At 44.7% G+C, this 17886-nt stretch overlaps 1 protein-coding gene across 2 annotated transcripts in view; it reads left to right on the top strand.

Moving 5' to 3' along the window:
- LOC144177799 (serine/threonine-protein kinase BRSK2-like) overlaps window positions 1–17886 on the top strand; it is a 117587-nt gene that overhangs the window by 65910 nt on the left and 33791 nt on the right. For both annotated transcript variants that reach the window (XM_077705371.1, XM_077705370.1), the window contains exons 2-7: window positions 5256–5350; window positions 6094–6179; window positions 8989–9129; window positions 12706–12856; window positions 14073–14141; window positions 14965–15111. In XM_077705371.1, coding sequence (XP_077561497.1) covers window positions 5256–5350; window positions 6094–6179; window positions 8989–9129; window positions 12706–12856; window positions 14073–14141; window positions 14965–15111 — 689 coding nt within the window. The remainder of the gene's footprint in view (window positions 1–5255; window positions 5351–6093; window positions 6180–8988; window positions 9130–12705; window positions 12857–14072; window positions 14142–14964; window positions 15112–17886) is intronic.

The following is a 17886-nucleotide window of genomic DNA, read 5'->3' as shown; positions in this document are numbered from 1 at the left end:
CAGAATGACACCTTATTACAATTATCAATAGCAGCAGCATATTTTTGTTCCACGCTGCGGAATTATGGCTTCTCCAAGCACCTAAATCCTTGCATCTTGCATCAGCCTAGAAACTAGCTATCTGGCACCCTGCTTTCATCCTTCTATCACTTTTTTATCCCAGCTTTTCCGTGGCCACGGTTACTAATGGGGCGCGTGTGTTGTCTGCCTCGTCACACGGCGTATCGATGATGTCTCTCACGCAAGTCTTTTCCCGGATTCAAGATGCCGGCTTCCTACTCCAAAGCGCGACGCCCATCACCTTCATGTCATGAGTCTTTATGACCTACGTTTTATTTCACGCGCTTAGTAAGACAACGAATGCCATTCCTGTGCGTGAGCACGAGAGCACGTAATCTTTGCGTATAGAAATGTTCATTGTAAAGGGCAAAATGTTCTCCATTGCATCTATTGTTTAATGTATACGCCCTATGAGGACGCGCGAAGTGCGCATTGGTTGTAGCTTGTATAGGTATCGTCTCAGTCCGACAGATACGCTACGACCGTTTGCATGCTCCCTTTTCTGAATTACTATATCTTCTTGTACTCATTCCAAGTCATATTTACTTCTCATGGTTCGAAACGGCACTGACTGTACTATGGCAACGTAATTATTTTTACGTACGTATTTTAACTCTGCATTCCCTGCACAAAACCGCTGATTCACTGGTCGTCTGTTGGGGCGTCCCCCTAAAAACTTCTTCGCAGTTTTCTTAATAGCAAATTTTTAAGTAAGTCTTCGACCATATACTGCTCGTTATTTGCTGAATCACTAAAAGAGGGGACTTCATCCGCGAGTCTCCAAGTGGTTGAATAGTTCATGCTTTATTCGTGTCCCTGCTTTCTGGAGTTCTAGGCTCCTAGGCATGCCTTATAAAGCGACTTTAAATTTAATAAAAGGGGCCGTTTATCCTTGCCTGCCGATATTTTTAACGTTGGACTTCTCAATTCTGCTATCAAAGATTATGGGGCCTCTTAATGGGTTGAACGCATTTGACAGAAGCCGTACGCATCAAAAACATTTTAGCTACCTGGCTTCGCAATCCCTATACCCCAGAATCAAATGCTTTTCGTGGAATGTAAATTAAGTACGGGCTTTCCCAGATGTTTTATTTTGAGTTGAACTAGGAACGCTCTTCACGTACCTTTTCTTTAAATTGTCAGAGTTGCTCTGAACTTTTAATTTCGCGAGAAGAAAGAGTTCACGTTTCTTTTAATGAGGTTTTCATATTTAAAGGGACCCTGCAACACTTTTTTCAACTTTTTTTGAAATCTTAAATGCTTGCAGAACGTAGTCATCTAACACCCCCGGTGCTTAGATTAGGGGGTCACAAAATATTTCAGCCAAAAATTACTTCTTTATGGTCATTAGGTAACTTGTAAATTCGCTCAAAAGATTTTGCTCCCTTTTTCGGTCTTGACATTCTTCGACGGCTCGAGTTACGTCACCTAAGGCCATGTGGCGGCTGTTGGCCGGTTTTACTTCAGTTGCAGCAAGAACGCTTTTCGATAGCAGCTTTAAACAAAAAAAGCGACAAAAACAAAGCAGAAATGGAAGGCGTATCTGGTGTGACTAGCAAATCACGCAGTGACGCTCCGTGCTGGCGATACCTATAGCTTTCTTAGGGGTTCCAAACGCACAGGAATGAGTGAAGGCGCTTATCGAAAGTGTTGCAGGGTCCCTTTAAGTGATCACACTCACGAGGCAATCACGCGGTTTAGGTTCCCCTCAGTGCATTCGAGTAACCAGTCCAGGCAGCGAATAAGCCAATTCGGCGAATCACAAGGTGCGCACCATCTGACTCAAGAATGTGATCTGCGCAGTAGCACTTGGGCAATGGTGACGGTCACACTTGCATTGCGCAATGCCACTGCGCAGACCCAACTTTTGAGTCGTATCGTATGCTCGACATTGTTATTCGCCTATGTTAGCTGCATGGAGTGGTCAGTAGAGTGTATTGCGGTGAAGCTGAACCACGGGATTATCGTACGCGTAAGTAAGGATGGCAGCTACTAAATTCCCTATAACAAGGAAATCCTTTCCGTCCGTGGGAGAGGAGAGCGACGGGTCGATGTACGGGTCGCAGAACCTTACAAGCAAATTTTCAAATATTCCCGCTATCGACATGCGGTGGCTCCTTTGCACGTGCTACAGAGAACGTCGAGTGTGCTCTTTGGGCCTTCACGTAGTGTGCAGAGAAAACAAACCCAGCAGTTCAAGTATGCAGTGCGGGAGGGTAGAGCGCCGAGATGAATAAAAAAATTACCATCCCTTCGCAAAGAAACTTGAGAGGAGCGCGAAGACAAAAAATGCGCCCAAGCTTCACTGAATGTGCGTCCAATCGATCGCCAAACACCTTCAAAGACCCAAATCGCAAAGGAGGAAGAAGCCCACGCGACGATTTTTTGCGCGCTGAGTAAACGCATCTACGGGCGATCTAAATGTATACCGATACATGGTTTATGAAATAAAGGTATATTCATCATCATTATTATTAGCCCGGTTCTGCCTCCTACTGGGCTCCTTTTTTCATGATCGATGCGTTTATTGTCTTATCTAGGAGCGCTCCTTTTTCGCGATCTTCAAGTAATCGTGTTGACACCATGGAAGCCGGGTTTCACGCACGCGCCGTGTGTCCGGAGATCTTATAACAGCTTTCTGGTCGACCAACCAGTCTACGGATATATGCAGTAGTTTTTTTACAGAACGCTATCGGTCCAACTAAAAAAGCTTTCGCTTGAAAAAAATTACCCCACTTCCCCGCGAGGGGAACCCTGTGGAGATGCGACGCATCTTGGGGGTTCACTTGGTGTTTCCGTTGGGTTGATTCTCTAATTGCGTAAAACGTGTGAGGAACGTGTATGATGTATTCTTTATTTAACACGCGGCGTAACGTTGACGAAGTTACGAAGTTCAGCATCGGCTGCTCGCTTCAACCGTTTACGTTCGGTATCACGTTTACGAAGTTAGGAATCGGCTGCTCGCTTCAATCGTTTGCGTTCAGCATCACGTTCACGCCGCTTCGCAGCCTTGTCTTCAGTGGTGCTAGCATTCCTGTTATCACAGTGATCGGTGCTTGTTACGGTTGCGCGGGCGATAGCATAATTGTTAGGCTCCATTCAACGCATCGATGGAAATCGGAACGCCGGTGCTGGAACGACCGCGGCTATGACGCAACGTGGCGCGGCTATGACGCAACACAATCCACTTTAATCCAATCCAATCCAAATCCAATCCAAGCCAAGCCAAGCCAAGCCAACCCAATCGAATCCAATCCAATGCCCCTAGCGAGAGAGTGTTCGCTATCGGAGAGGAGAGGGGATGAGCGGCGGAGAGCGCAGCTCGCACGGCGAGGAGAATGGGGGAGGGGTGTGGACGGACAGCAGCAACGCCGTATGGAGGGACAAGGCGAGTGAATGAGATGCAGTCGCATCTAAAAAGTCTTTTTCGCGTACTTTACAGTAGCACCAATCTGTATCAATGTCCGGCTATATAGTTTTTCATTAAAACAACACGCAAAATGTTTATACAGACGGAGGCGTTTACATACGTTTACAGTTTCTTTGCATCTTACATAATGTTTACATACGTTTACAGTTTCTTTGCATCTTACATGAGAATGTAAAGGAAAATGTTTACATGGTCTTGTAAACGTTTACATTTTACAAGAAAACGCTAACATACATTGAATATATTAATGCCCAATCACCAATATAAATGGAAGGCACCTTATTTATGCCCACAGGACCCATTTTTAAAGGTTATAAATGCGGTAGCAACAACGGGTTGCGGTCACCAAGGGCTTCTGACTAGCTGTTTATATCTCCACACAAGATCCTGTTTTTCACCCCCAACTCCAACACAGGCACACACACGCAAATAAAACAAACCCCCGCTCCACTCCAGCCCATCCACTCCTCTCCCAAATTTATTTATCTCGCCACCCGTTCTTATATGCCACAAAACACGCCCATTTCTAAAACCGCTGCGGCTGTTACACCATGCCTACGAATCGCAAACCCTTTGGACTGCTTTTTTTCTTTTTTCGCTACTGCCTCGTGGTTTGCTGGAGCCCGAAATACTCGTATTGCCACATGCGAGCCACAAAAACGCCGTATTTTGCCGCTAGTTGAACAGGCGACGGTAGCGAAATTGATGTTCCAACTTCCGTGATGTCCTGTTCACTGCAGATGTATTCGCGTGAGTCTTTCCTGCTGCACACCGGGATATATTGGGCGCAAAAGAATGTTACTTTTCGTGCCCAGCTAGACAAACCAGTCACACGACGTACCGTTTTCGGCAGCTTATAACCATTTGTTGTTTATTTTCAGCATCAGAAACAGCTTGCTAATTCGCTAAGAACCAGATGAGCATGTTGGCTGTACAGTCCTCCTCAGGCTTAGTTGGAGCATCAGACATGATTTTAGTGTGGAATATCTCAAAATTTCCTTTAAAAAAACTGTTCAAACGAATGTGAAGGATTTAAGAGCCCCCTTAAACTTGAAATAAGTGCAGCAGTTGTGATTAAATTACTTTACACCAAAGGAGGAGGAGACGATGAAGGGGTAAATCGTTGCTCCAGCTAAGCCTGTAGGCGACTGTACATGACAAACGCTTACAGCACCGAACAGCAAGGACTAGAGCCCTTGCTGTTCTGCGCACTTACCGTAACTGTACGGTTAAACTGTACGGTTAAGCGTTGTATCCGTAACGTGTATCCGTATCCGTATCCGTAAGCGTTGTATCCGTAAGAGATCAGGAACATAAACCCGTAGGCTCCACTCCATAAATATTCTGTATATTTGGATATAGGCTGCTTGGGGGCAAGGCGTTATAAATTTCCGCTGTATACTGTGACGGCGCACTGCCGCGTGCTATCCCAGAGCAGTCGAATTGAAATTCACTGCAGGGTTATCCAATTTCTCTCGCCAGCGTCACTGAAAAGAGTAGCATAGACAAAGTTTGTAATGACCAACTTGATTGCACCAACTTTATAATGTTTATTACATTCGGACAACGTTCGGACTTCCTAACATAAGCAGGGTATGAACCTGAGTATTATTCTGATAGCTGCTCTGTATCTTACGCAAAGCTCCCATTGCTATAGACCGATAGCGTTTCTTTGCAAAAACTATCGCAATTTGTCATCTGAAGTCTGGTATCGCTAATATTTTGGTCAGCACGCCTACATATGCTGCCTCTTTGCTCCACGCAGGGCTCGTGAAAATGGGGATCCACTGCGTCGCTGGAAGGAAAGTGGCTGTGAAGATCATCAATCGCGAGAAACTTAGCGAATCTGTTCTTCAAAAGGTAAGCCTTGCAGACAAAGCTTCATTGCTTTTTTTTTTGTTGTTAATCATCGAATACCATGTATGCTTGGCAACTGGCGAGAAAAAGAAATGTCCGTGTGATCGTACTTACCCAAGCCGCGACCTCTTATCGTTGTCACAATCTCCAGCGTTGTCAAATAATGCTGATGAAAATTACAGCTAGTGATTGTTGCACTTGCTTAGGCCAACTTGCATCGACCCGTTCGTGATCATTGCGCACTCCTTTCTAACTGCGTGCTTAACAGGATGAATGGGTTAATTGTGCGATGGTGGTTAAACCTTTAGGGATGAAAAAAAAAGTTTGCTATTCACTTTTCTATATGTGCAGTGAATTATCAGTAGGCAGAAAGGTAAAATGACCTTCCTCTCTTCAGGAGGTGACTATGAGTCCGATCCTGGTTTAATTAGTGGACCCATCACTTTCCAGCATAAAGAAAGGCATCACGATTTTTTTAATCTAATGGAACTACCACGTGTCATCGGCCTTTCAAGTTCGTTACAGATTATTGAGGAGAAAATTGTGTGTGTCGGTTTGCTTGTGCATGAACACGCCCATAGCCTGCCATATTATTATGTTCTTGCCAGTTCGTCCAGAAAATAAATGGACGCTTATTTCTTTCTTGTCGGAGCGGTTTCTTCGAGTCTACTCTGGCCATTGGCCCCGTGCCAGTGGCGAACCGCCTTTTTGCTTGCCGCATTCTTCTTTTTTTTTATTATTTTCAGGTTGAAAGAGAAATAGCTATTATGAAACTGATTGAACATCCCCACGTGCTCGGCCTCTACGATGTGTACGAGAATAAGAAATACCTGTAAGTACGCGGCTCTCCGTGCTGTCTTTCGTGTACCGCTCGAGGGCGTATTTGCGGACGTGCCTTGAGCAAACACATTTGCACCTGTTTGCTTCCTCACGTCCCGACGGGACTGTGTTCTGCGCTTGGCGCGTGTGAGAAATTGAAGCGGGACGGCAAATTGAAACCGGAGGAATGAATTTGGAAACAGTTGGTCTGTCTTCCTTGTGAACCGAGAAAGGAAGTGAGAAAAAAAAGCGCGAAATGAGGGCCGTTTTGTTTCCTTGAAACGACAATCTGATCGCCGTTTACGGGATATCTTGAAGGAGACCGTTGGTGTTTGCTTTCATTCTTCTCTTAAGCCCCCGGGTAATGACTACTGCAATCTTCTCTCTAGTGTGTCGTACATTGCGTTGGTAGACGTTTCGAGGTGCATGTAACCCTTGACAAAACATTCCTGGTTCGTATACGATTGAATAGTCACAGTGTAAACCATAACGCGATTTGTTTTTCGCTGTGACTAATCAGTCATATAGTTAACCAACACCCAGGAACCAGCACTGTTCTTGTCAAGGGTTAGATTCACCTCTAAAAGCCTACCAACGCAGTCTGCTACACACCAGAGAAAATATTGCAGTCGTCATTACACGGCGGTGTTGGAAATGACTAAAGCAAGCATTAACGACCTCCTTCAAGATATCCAGAGCAGCAATGTTGCGCCATGTTTTTAAGCCAGGCATGAAAACTAAGTTGCAAATAGATATTACCGTCTGCGTTGTCTTATATGGAGGTGTTCTTTTCGCTGATGTTATCTGCTCTACTCAGACCGGAACTATAATGCATCGTGCTAGATACTTCTACGCTGACAAACTGGTTGTTCTGTCTCCCCATGATATCATTGTTGGAGACATTTTGAGACAAAATCGCATCGCAGGATTGTTTCTAGCAACAATATGACCACAAATGAACTTTTTTTTTTTTCAAATTGTGCCGCTTTGTGATTACTTGCAGGGACCTAAAATAGTCGCTGCCAGCTATGGTTACTAGTTATTAGTTACCTAGTTGTTAGTTACTAGTTGTTAGTTACCTCTCATACTGTATTTTAATTTTGTCTTAATCGAAGACTCAAGTTCCCGTCCAAAATTTTGATGTTCCTCTAGAAGAGCCCTCTCCGACCAAGTTTTAAAGCTCCGACGTGGTATAAAAACCGCTTATTCGCTTCAAGCGGTGTGTTGGATAAAAAATTGTCGGGCGATTACGATACTCCCTAATGCGATATTTTGGCGCAGAAGCAGTGCGCTGAGTCAGCACTCACTCATGGCCTCTCTCGACGGTAGCGATGATGAGCCTCTGCGTCAGCAGCGCGAAGTGCTTCTGAGGAAGGGACCGCGGCCCGCGTCTTAGGCAGAGAAAGCACACCATAACCACGCGCACGCCCTCCTCACGTTTTCGCCAGCGTCGCGCAGACGAGGGTCTCGAGAGCGCTGGCGCCGCCACGGCGAACCACGTTCCCCTCACAATTTCGCGACGCTGTCCTCCTTACAGCATACTGCCTCCCTGCTTTAACGCACACTTTCGGAGGGCGCTCGCACCGCCACGGCGAACCGCCCTTGCCTCACAATTCGCGACCCTCTCCTCCTTTGCTTTCTTTTACTATTCGGTCCTGCCATCGTTCAAAGGGTTACGACGACGACGCGGCTAAGCCTAGAGACGGCCGCCAAAGGGCTGCGCCCTAAAAGTTAACAGGAAGGAACCGCAGACAGGTTCGGGATGGTGCGCGAATGACTGGTCCACATGCGAGCAGGTCTCGAACATCCCAAGGAAGTGCAATACCGATATGGCACCCTATACGTGGCGTCCTCCCATCTCGGAGCCGAGCAGGCGACCCGGGGCTGCGCGGCTCAGCGAGCCGGAAGAATGTATGGCGGCGTGCTTGGTTCGTTTCATTATCTGTCGCGTCCAAGCCGGACGCTGTCCTGCCTGGCGTGAAACTATTCCCGACGGTGAAGCGACAGGAGGCGGGGGCCGCTGGCCGCAGTCGAGACGCCGGTATAGAACGAAATTAAGCGATGCGGCGACAGCTTGTGCGGCGGGGAGGAAAGACGGTGTCGGGAGAGATTGTTAGGACGACCTCTCTCGCCAGCTTATTGTCAGGAAATGAAGCGAACTCAGCAAAAATATTGTTTATGATACATTTCATTTAATTTCCTCCTTGGCACAGGCTGTTCCTTCACGTGTACTTTTCTTCTCCTTTTATATCCAAAAGAATTGGATTTATTAAAGCCTAGCATCGTTGTTTTTAATTAATGCAATATGGAACTAAGGATGGAAGAAAAGTTAATATAATTGATTATTTGAAGATTTTTTGACAACGTTGAGCTGGTGAGATGCTTGAAATTAACACAGCGAAAATAATAAAGGCTACGAGAAAGCTGCTACATTGAAATAACTGCACCCGAATTAATTGATTTTCGTCGTCCAGGACTTTTGTGCCGTTTTTTAATTACCATTAAATCACCTAACAACCAGATTGAACCTGAAACACTTCATGAACCAAGCGTCTATACCTCACCCGTGTAAACACAAAGTTATACATATATAACAAAGGTGCTGTAGATTGTTTTCCAACTCCGCAAGCCATCGGTCCACTTGGCAGACGCGTACAGTTTTGCACTTGATGCCGGGGGGCACAGTTGCACTGCTGTATCCGGTGACTGACTAGGGAAAATGCTCGATACAGCAATGACGTAAATATAAGTGCGGGGTGAAATCGCGTGCAGGGAAAAAGTGGTGCGCTTTTTGAGACTGCAAATTGCTGTACTCTACGCAGGTATCTCATTCTGGAACATGTGTCCGGTGGGGAGCTCTTCGATTACCTGGTCAAGAAGGGTCGCCTAACGCCAAAAGAAGCACGGAGGTTTTTCCGGCAAATTATCTCTGCTCTGGATTTCTGCCACAGCCATTCGATATGGTGAGTAGCGTTATCAGTGAACTGTTCGTTCAAGCATGAACAAGACGGAACAAGTAAGCGCACTGGTTCATTTCACCACAAAAGCTGTATTAAATTAAACAATTAACAGCAAAACGATGCCCTTCAAGTAGAGCCTAGGTGCAACCGCACTATAAAATCGATGCTCTCTTTCTATAATAGACCTTTGAGCTTACCTTATCACTTCTTGGGTGAGGTAATATGATCAGGTATTTCCATAACGTCAAGTCTGTTAAGTCAAGTCTGATAAGTGAGTACAATCTGCTCGGTTAAAAACAACAACACAGCTTCTAAGCTGCCGGAAACCAAGCACAAGGGTTTGTTTACACTGTAGCATTTATACAACCTTCATGTCACGAGTTTCAGGATAATCCGAATGTTGAGCACTTCCGCAAATCACCGACGGTTTTGCATAGCAGTAATCTCATTCCTTAGCTACTCGTCGCTCAACCCCAGCACACAACTTGTGGAAACTGTCTCCGAACGCTTCGCATGAGCAAGGCCGCATGGGGTCAAGAAGTTATAAACAGCCTTTTTTTATTAGTATTACAGAGTGATGAAAAATCCGCAGAATACACTGAACCTCTTTACATGGCATTCATACACTATGAGAGAGCGTTTCACTCAGTGCACACCGCAGCTATGCTGGAAGCTTTAAAGGAGCCATGAAGACAGAATACAAGTTTGTTTTATTCGAAAGATTTCGCGTTTCATAGCGCCCCCAGCGCTTGTCCGACAGCAAATGATGCCGTATTCACTGAGAAATTGATCAATTTAGGTTAAAATTTTGATTTTCTGGTAAATCCTAAATTTTCGTAGTCACAAATGACGTCAGAAGCGCGTGTATTCAAGCGAACTTCCACTGCGGCATTCGGGTTTGCGGCCTTGCTGTCCGTCAGTCCTCCCAGATGGCGCTGCTATAGTCATCCACGAACCGTTGTCCGCCGTTGCTGTGTTTTTGATCGATTTGTACTTGGCTTGTTTTTGTTACTGTAAAAAGTGATCGTCTCATGAAAAGTGGGGTATCCTCGACAAACAGGACCCCGTAAGACAACGCCGCTTACGCCAATCGGCCAGTGTCCTTTAAAACAACTTCAAAGCGGCAGAGTGCTGTGCAGCTAAAACAAGCATAGTGCGCCCACTACCAACAGCAGTGCGCATCGGTAGTTCTGTGCTTACGTGCGTTTTTGTAACTTTCATTGTTTTTCCGCACCATTCTTAGTGCTGTAAAATGAATATGCATTACACTTAAGCGCAAATAGTTCGTTCGTAAAGCCTATAAGCCGTGCCTAATTTTCATTTACTTTTTCCGCCTTCAGCCAATCGCACAGCTGAGCTCATGTGACATCATAGGTTCTGTTGCGGGAAATGAGCTTGTGGGTCGCATAGCCATTCCGTTTTGTCCTAGTTTTGTAGCTTATTTGAGCGAAGTGTGCGTTAACGGTGGTCTGAGTATGATTCTATCGAGGCAATCTTTCGAATGAACCGAACTTGTGTTTTGTCCTCATGGCTCCTTTAAAAGACCAGGGAATGGAAGACACCTACACAAGTCTTCTAGGCGGCATATATAAGGGATGTACGGACAGGATAACGCTTCACAAGCAAAGCGATAAATTCCCAATCCAAAACGGAGTAACACAGAGAGATACCATCTCGCCGAAGCTGTTCACAGAATCTCTGGACTGGTATTCAAAAAGCTTGACTAGGAAAAGACAGCATTAAGGATAAACGGAGAATACTTGAGTCATTTGCGGTTTCCAGACGACATAGTCTTGCTGAGTAAAACTGCAGAACACTTGGAAAAATGCTTGAAGGACTACAAACAGAAAGAACGGCCATGGGTCTAAAAATAAATATGAATAAATCTAAATTAATGAAGAATAAGCACGCCGAAAGAAAGCGCCCTCTTCAGCTTAGGAAACGAAACGCCAGAAGTAGTAAAATAATATGATTACCTCGGACAGATGGTTAGGGCTGACTCCAATTACGAGAGAGAAATCCGGCGCAAAATAGGCATCGACTCGAGAGCACCCGGCAAGCACTCCCCAATAATAAAAAGTAAGCTACCTTTATCACTCAAAAGAAAACTATACAACTATTGCATACTGCCGGTGATGACATACTCAGCCGAAACTTCGCGCCTTACTAAACAACTGGAAAGCATACTTAGATCGGCTGAACGGGCCATAGAACAAATAATGATAGGAGTAAGACTTGCGGACAGGAAACGAGCTTCCTGGGTCAGAGAACAAACTCGAATAGATATTACAGTTCAAGTACACAAAAAGAAACGGACTTGGGCTGGCATAGTAGTGAGACGAACCGACAACCAGTGGACAATTAGGATAACAGAATGGATACCAAGAGATGGGTCTAGAAAAAGGGGAAGGCCACTAACACGATAGAGGGATGAAACAAATCAATTCGGGGGTAAACTGTGGACTCTATCAGCGTAGGACAGGAGCGGTTGGAGGTCAATTAGGCCTTCGCCCTGCAGTCGGCCTGAGAAGGTTGTTGATGATGATGCTGATTCTCACGAAGGCTTTCTTTTTCTCCTCGTATGTCTGTCACTGTGTTTTCGGGGTACAGTATCCATCACCACGTATTCATTGATGGTATCACTGCGCATCCGTGCCCAGCACAAATCTGAGAACTCAAAATGTTTTCTCCATTCAGAAGTCCGAGGAGTATTGGAACTCAGGCTCATCTGCTTCCGAGGGTGGGTTAGATACTCCCACCTTGCGCTATGAGTGCACTTAAGCACTCAGAGCGGTGTTTCTGTGCAACCAACGCCACTATAGAGGCGCCTTGGAGAGTTACTAACTACCGACTTTTTCGTAAAGGCAGCCATCATGTAGTGTCCTTCTGGAACATCGCTCGACTATACGGGACGATTGTGCCCTTAATTATGTTATGACAGTCTCAATGCAAACCTCAATGCAAACTTCGAATCATTGGCGCTCCCGCCCCGCCAAGAACTTAGCGCGCAAATGGTGGGCTGAAAGTACGTCAGAGAAGTTAGCCTCTTTGGGCAGTATCTGTGGGCGCTATTGATTGTGTTGAATAAGTGAATTTTTTACTATATCACTATGAAATACAAGTTCCAAAAAAACAATTCATTAACATACAAAAGCGAGTATGGCTTAATGAAGGTTTGTTCAATCACAGAATTACATAAATACGCTACCTGACGCTTTATACCGGTTTTTCAAGAATTGCAAGCTACATATAACTTTCCTGGGTGCTTAGGATCGTAGCGGGCAATATAGGAGGCTTGCTAAGTGAGCTTAAACAATGAAACTGAACCTTTTGTACGCACTAACCTCCCCTGAACTATACAGCATAGCATTTTGGTTTGTAAATGAGCAAGTTATTTTTTGGAATTGGTAATTTATAACAAGGAAAACATTTGTAGGCGTTTCGGACTGCTTATTCTTAGAAGTTAGCGTATAATCTGTCATACCTACACATGCCTGGAAGTCATTATCTACTTGCTCCATACCTTTGTTGATTCCATGGAACAAGGTGCATATTACCGCTACTATTTTCCGTCTCCAGCCACAGAGACCTCAAACCAGAGAACCTGCTGTTGGATGAAAAAAACAACATTAGGATAGCGGATTTCGGCATGGCATCGCTACAAATGGAAGGGTCCATGCTGGAAACCTCCTGCGGATCACCACACTATGCCTGTCCAGAGGTCATACGGGTAAGACTCACTTCAGCCTCTTGTAGTATATTTTAATTGCTTGCATGCGCACACAAACACACATAAAAAAGATCGAATGCTGCGCTTGCAGGAAAGGAACCGTTTCTTTATTTGCTTTCTTTGGTGTGAATCCTTCCCTTCCTGCACAGCATTCCTTATTCTTGCAGATAAAAAATGAAGGATTAAGCTCACGTCGAATATAGATCTAGCAGATGTCTAAACGATAAACACAAGCGATATAAAAAAAAATGCACCGCAGTTCGCGGCATGTGGCTGACTATAGAGCCGTACTTCTTGTTTTAATATATCCACACCATTTTCGTCCCAGGGAAATATTTGATACATAGTTATATGAAAAAAAAAACATGCAGTCGTTTTCTAAATTAATCGCTACCTGAGCAAGTTATTGTAAGTTGTGTACAGTGTTCCTGTTTTACGGCCTTTGAGTACAGATATTTATTTTGAGGCGTAAGAATAAATTTTCCCCAACCCTCTGCAGTCACCTCTTTTTTCTTACGGGTTCACATAAGAAAGGGTTCACGCTGCCTTTTCTTTCTCGAAAAGACACCTATACTTTGTCATCTCTCGCAAAATTGACTTCACGTTTTTTGCCTTTGAAGCCTGAAGTTGTAGTGTTCAGTCGCCCATCCTTAGTAAGGTCTACAAACATTTTGATACCATCATTGTGATTAGAGTTGGTCTTTCTTGGTCTCGCGATTGCTAAACGCGCAACTTTAGCCGTGTTGTTTTCGTTTGTGTAGACAAAATCACTGCCCATAAACAGAGCGTTCCGATTGTGTAAATAAACGAAGACGCATCCAGAAATTAACCGCGGAGCATCGGGAAACTTACAAAAATTTGAAGCATTGTATACCGTTCCAAAGTAATCATTCAAAAGCCAGCGCTTAAAATGCATGGTTTTAAACGGCTGTGCTTGAACTTTATAGAGCGTGGAACGCCTCTCTGATAACTGAAAATTGAAACTTGCTCAGCCGACATTCCATAGTATCACCTACAAAGTCGATAACAGTCCCCTGCCCTCATATAATCGTTTTCTTTTACTCCCCCATTACAGCCATGTTCAACAAAACAATTCTTGTCTGCATTAGATCTACCGCATAAAGGCTCTTAAATATGATTATTAGCAAACTGCCTTTCCGCTGTCCCAACGCTGTAGCTGTTTCATAACATTTCTCGGTCTTATGTTTTTTCGCAGGGTGAAAAATACGATGGCCGAAGAGCGGATGTTTGGAGTTGTGGGGTTATTCTTTATGCTTTACTAGTGGTAAGTGGAAAGTTCTCCAGTCTGACACACTCGTATTGAAGTCCTTTTTCTCAATATTCAGCACGTACTAATTATTTGTAAAAAGGCTTTAGGGCGCCAGTTGTTGTGGCCTCAGATGTGATGACATGATTCTTGAAACGTCGTCCTAGCAACATTGAAAGTTAATGACAAAATAAACCCGAATTTGGGTTCCGATACGTATATTGACCGGCTGGCTTAAGATGCAAGCGTCGCACCACTGCGGGACGATGAAACGCGTTTTTAATTGCAGTAGGTGTAAGTTGATGTACGTATGTACGTACGTACGTATGCCTGTATGTATGTATGTATGTATGTATGTATGTATGTATGTATGTATGTATGTATGTATGTATGTATGTATGTATGTATGTATGTATGTATGTATGTATGTATGCATGTATGCATGTATGTATGTATGTATGTATGTATGTATGTATGTATGTATGTATGTATGTATGTATGTATGTATGTATGTATTTATGGACGTATGTACGTTCGTGTGCAATTATGCACATATGTATCTATGTGTTTGTGTATGTATGTATGTACGCATGTACGTATGTGCAGTAGGCAATGAATGTCTGGATTGAATGGGTGTTGGTTTGAAATTCGCACCGGTGACATCCGCCAGCAGGCAGTCTGTCGTAAATACCACTTTGCCGAAAATACCTGCACCGTACATAATTTAATTGCACGGGAAAAACATATCTTGATAGTGTGAATATATAAAAATTATACGAGTGAATGAATGTTCCGACACGGGCTCTCATGTTGCGTGCGTGTGTCCTCCCCTCCCACACAGGGTGCCTTACCATTTGACGACGACAATTTGCGCCAGCTCCTGGAGAAGGTGAAGCGAGGGGTGTTCCACATTCCACACTTTGTGCCACCCGAGTGCCAAGACCTGTTGAGGGGCATGATAGAGGTGAACCCCGAAAAAAGGCTCACGGTGAGTGAACCGACTGGGAGCGCCTGCCCCGATGTCATCCCAACTTGCAGTGGCTCGCCGCTAAGCAGCCCCCAAGTTTGACAGACTGCGCGCGTGTCTGCGCGCGCATGTACGGAAAGTTAACGCCCCGCTCAAATTTTTTTTATCCTTGGCAGTGACCAACTCTAGCGCGTGACCAGCAGACTGGCAGCATGCGTTCCTCCCTTCGTCGGAATGGGTTTGAAACAGGAAAACATGTAAAGGACGTTACATTTGAGTAACATGTTTATGTAAGCACTTACCGTAAACACGTTCTCCCTTTCCGTGAAATTTTGGAATTCGGGTTGCGCTTTTTTTTTCAATTCGATCCCCTGCCCTTTGTCATATACGTCGTTGAGAACACTTAAATCCAATCCGGTCAAGCGTTTGTAGATCCGTCCGGCATGTGAATTGGGACGCTTCAATTGGACACGAATCGACATGTGCTATTAGGCTGTCCGACCAATATCATTTACGCCATTACAGCGGTTAAAAGTGACACTTCCGCGAAATCTGAATTTTTGTGGAAATGCAGGGCGTTACACGGCCCTGGATGGAGGGAGGGGGGGGGGGGGGTTACCCGGCAATAAATTCTACGCATTAAAAATGGGTACCGTAACGTGTGGGGTTCGTTAAAAATCGAGTAAGTTATACTTCAACTTCTGTGTTCAGGCATTATATCGTTAATATTAGGGGTCCAAAATCTAAAAAAAAATTGCTTACACTTATATTGTGATGTATTCCGGTTCCGCAAACGAGTTCTGCGTTGTTCAAAGTAAGTTATGCTATTCCTGGGCATGTTTTCTCCATTCATGGAAGTTTACGAGCACAGTGCCCGGAATATTTTTCTCCTAGCTTCTGGTCTGTCGTATAAATAAAAGACACTTAATTACCACTTATTCCCTGTGGAAATTAGTACAGGAGTCTTGTCTTATTACCCTGACATTTTTGCATGTTCACCCTGGTCAGGAATGCTTAGCCCAGTTAAGAGAGCCATATTTAACTCTGAATGCGTACTAACTACAATGATGACTATTTTTTTAGTTTACGGGATTTCTCTCAGTAACCACAATCCTCTTAATCATGAGCTTCTTGCGAGGCTTGAGCACCATGGTCTTAGCAACAGGTGTGAAAACAGACAAACCCAGTCGCACCAAGTGGCCCCTAGGAAGGCGAGACCTGTACGGCAGGACCGCAGTGCCGCTTGGGTTTTATACCACTACTTTTTGTGACAATTTAAGTGCAACACTACCGTATGAAGAATCACAAAAAACTGTCAACATCTAAACAGAGACAAGTACGACGATTTTGTTTGCATCCAGAAGTTGGTACCTTTGGTGCACCCGTAGGTTCCGTAAAAGCAAATAAATTTTACTAGCTGTGAGAGAAACAGCAAAGGTGAAAGAAATCGAACCCAGAATCGAAACGTGTAGCAAACATTGTGTTTTTTTACTTACATCGCAGAGAAGAAGCTAAAGTGATTTAAAAAGCCGACATTATTAAGGCAACCAAATTAAGACAGAACTGTTGACAAAAAATCCAATGCCTTAAGTGTGAACTACACAACCGTGTTTGTAAGCGAAAGAGTGCAAACCCTTTATGACTGTAGGAAAATCGTCCGTCTGCATGTAGAGCTTATATATGAAAAAAGTCGCCCGCAGTCAGCGTGAAGCCATCCGAGGTATTACCGTTCGAAAAGCGTGAGTCAAATTGGCGTCGCTGTGAACTGGGGTTTGTCGGTTGGAGGGAAAACGGCCTCGGGTTCTACAACACAACATATAGTGGCAAACCAAACCGAGCAAAATCCTTACAGTAACAAAAAATAGTAATATAAATGAACACGAGGTCCCCTTCGATGTCCCGCGACCAAAGTTAAATCGTCCGGCTAGCCTAGCTTTGGTTACTCTTGCAGGCCGCCCTGTTCAGGATTATTGAACGTGGGCCCAATACCCAAAAAGCGTCCTTCCGGATCAAATTCGCGTTGGGAGTAATGGATCGGCAGCTCACATTGCAAGCCTCCGCGTCCGGGGTGCTCTCATGCGAGGTTGTTTCGATCTGGATCAAAGATCCAAACGAGGTTTCTGAAACCTGAACTCCAGAACAGCTTCCCTCCTCATCGCACCGGACCCCACGCAGTGCTTTGCTAGGGAAGAGAGAGGCAAAGTTTCAACAGCGGTCCGCTGCCCACACGTGGAGTTTTAAAACACTTCTACCTCTGGAGCGATGGTCTCACGGTCGGTGTGCGGGCCATCTACAATTCATCTTACTCTGAAAACATCCCTCCGCACAATAACAGGGGATAATCCACTCTGTGACTCTGTCAAGGGGTGGCTACTGTGACGACACCCAACATATGTTGTGCATCCTCGGAGTGGTGCGTTGGGCCAACCTCCCAACTGAAGCGATGTTTCCGTATTCTCAAAAAGAACTGTAATAATAAAGAACGTATAATTATTTGAGAGTTTTTGCCCGCTACCACTGGACAGGGGACTTAGAATCGAAGAATCGAGAGTCGCCCTGGCTGTCTAACAGGGGCTATCATGATTTTATTTGTTTCTTTTTTGCTGCACTCTTGTGAGTAAACAGCAATAATTGTTCTGAAAGTCCGATGCTGGTATTCCGAAGGAACAAAGAAAAAAACACAACAGGGACAAGAATAGAAATTTGTATGTCAAAAACTGGTCTGAAACAATCTGTGATGGTTGACCAATTGACGAAGGATATCAGGCCTGAAAACTGAGGCCATTGCATCTTTCT

The sequence above is a fragment of the Haemaphysalis longicornis genome, unplaced genomic scaffold (assembly GCF_048455015.1).
Source record: "Haemaphysalis longicornis isolate Haplotype H1 unplaced genomic scaffold, Haemaphysalis longicornis Haplotype H1 scaffold_31, whole genome shotgun sequence".
In the NCBI taxonomy this organism is placed as follows: Eukaryota; Metazoa; Arthropoda; class Arachnida; order Ixodida; family Ixodidae; genus Haemaphysalis; species Haemaphysalis longicornis.
The sequence above is the reverse complement of the archived record's forward strand: the minus strand, read 5'-3'. Positions and strand labels throughout refer to the sequence as shown.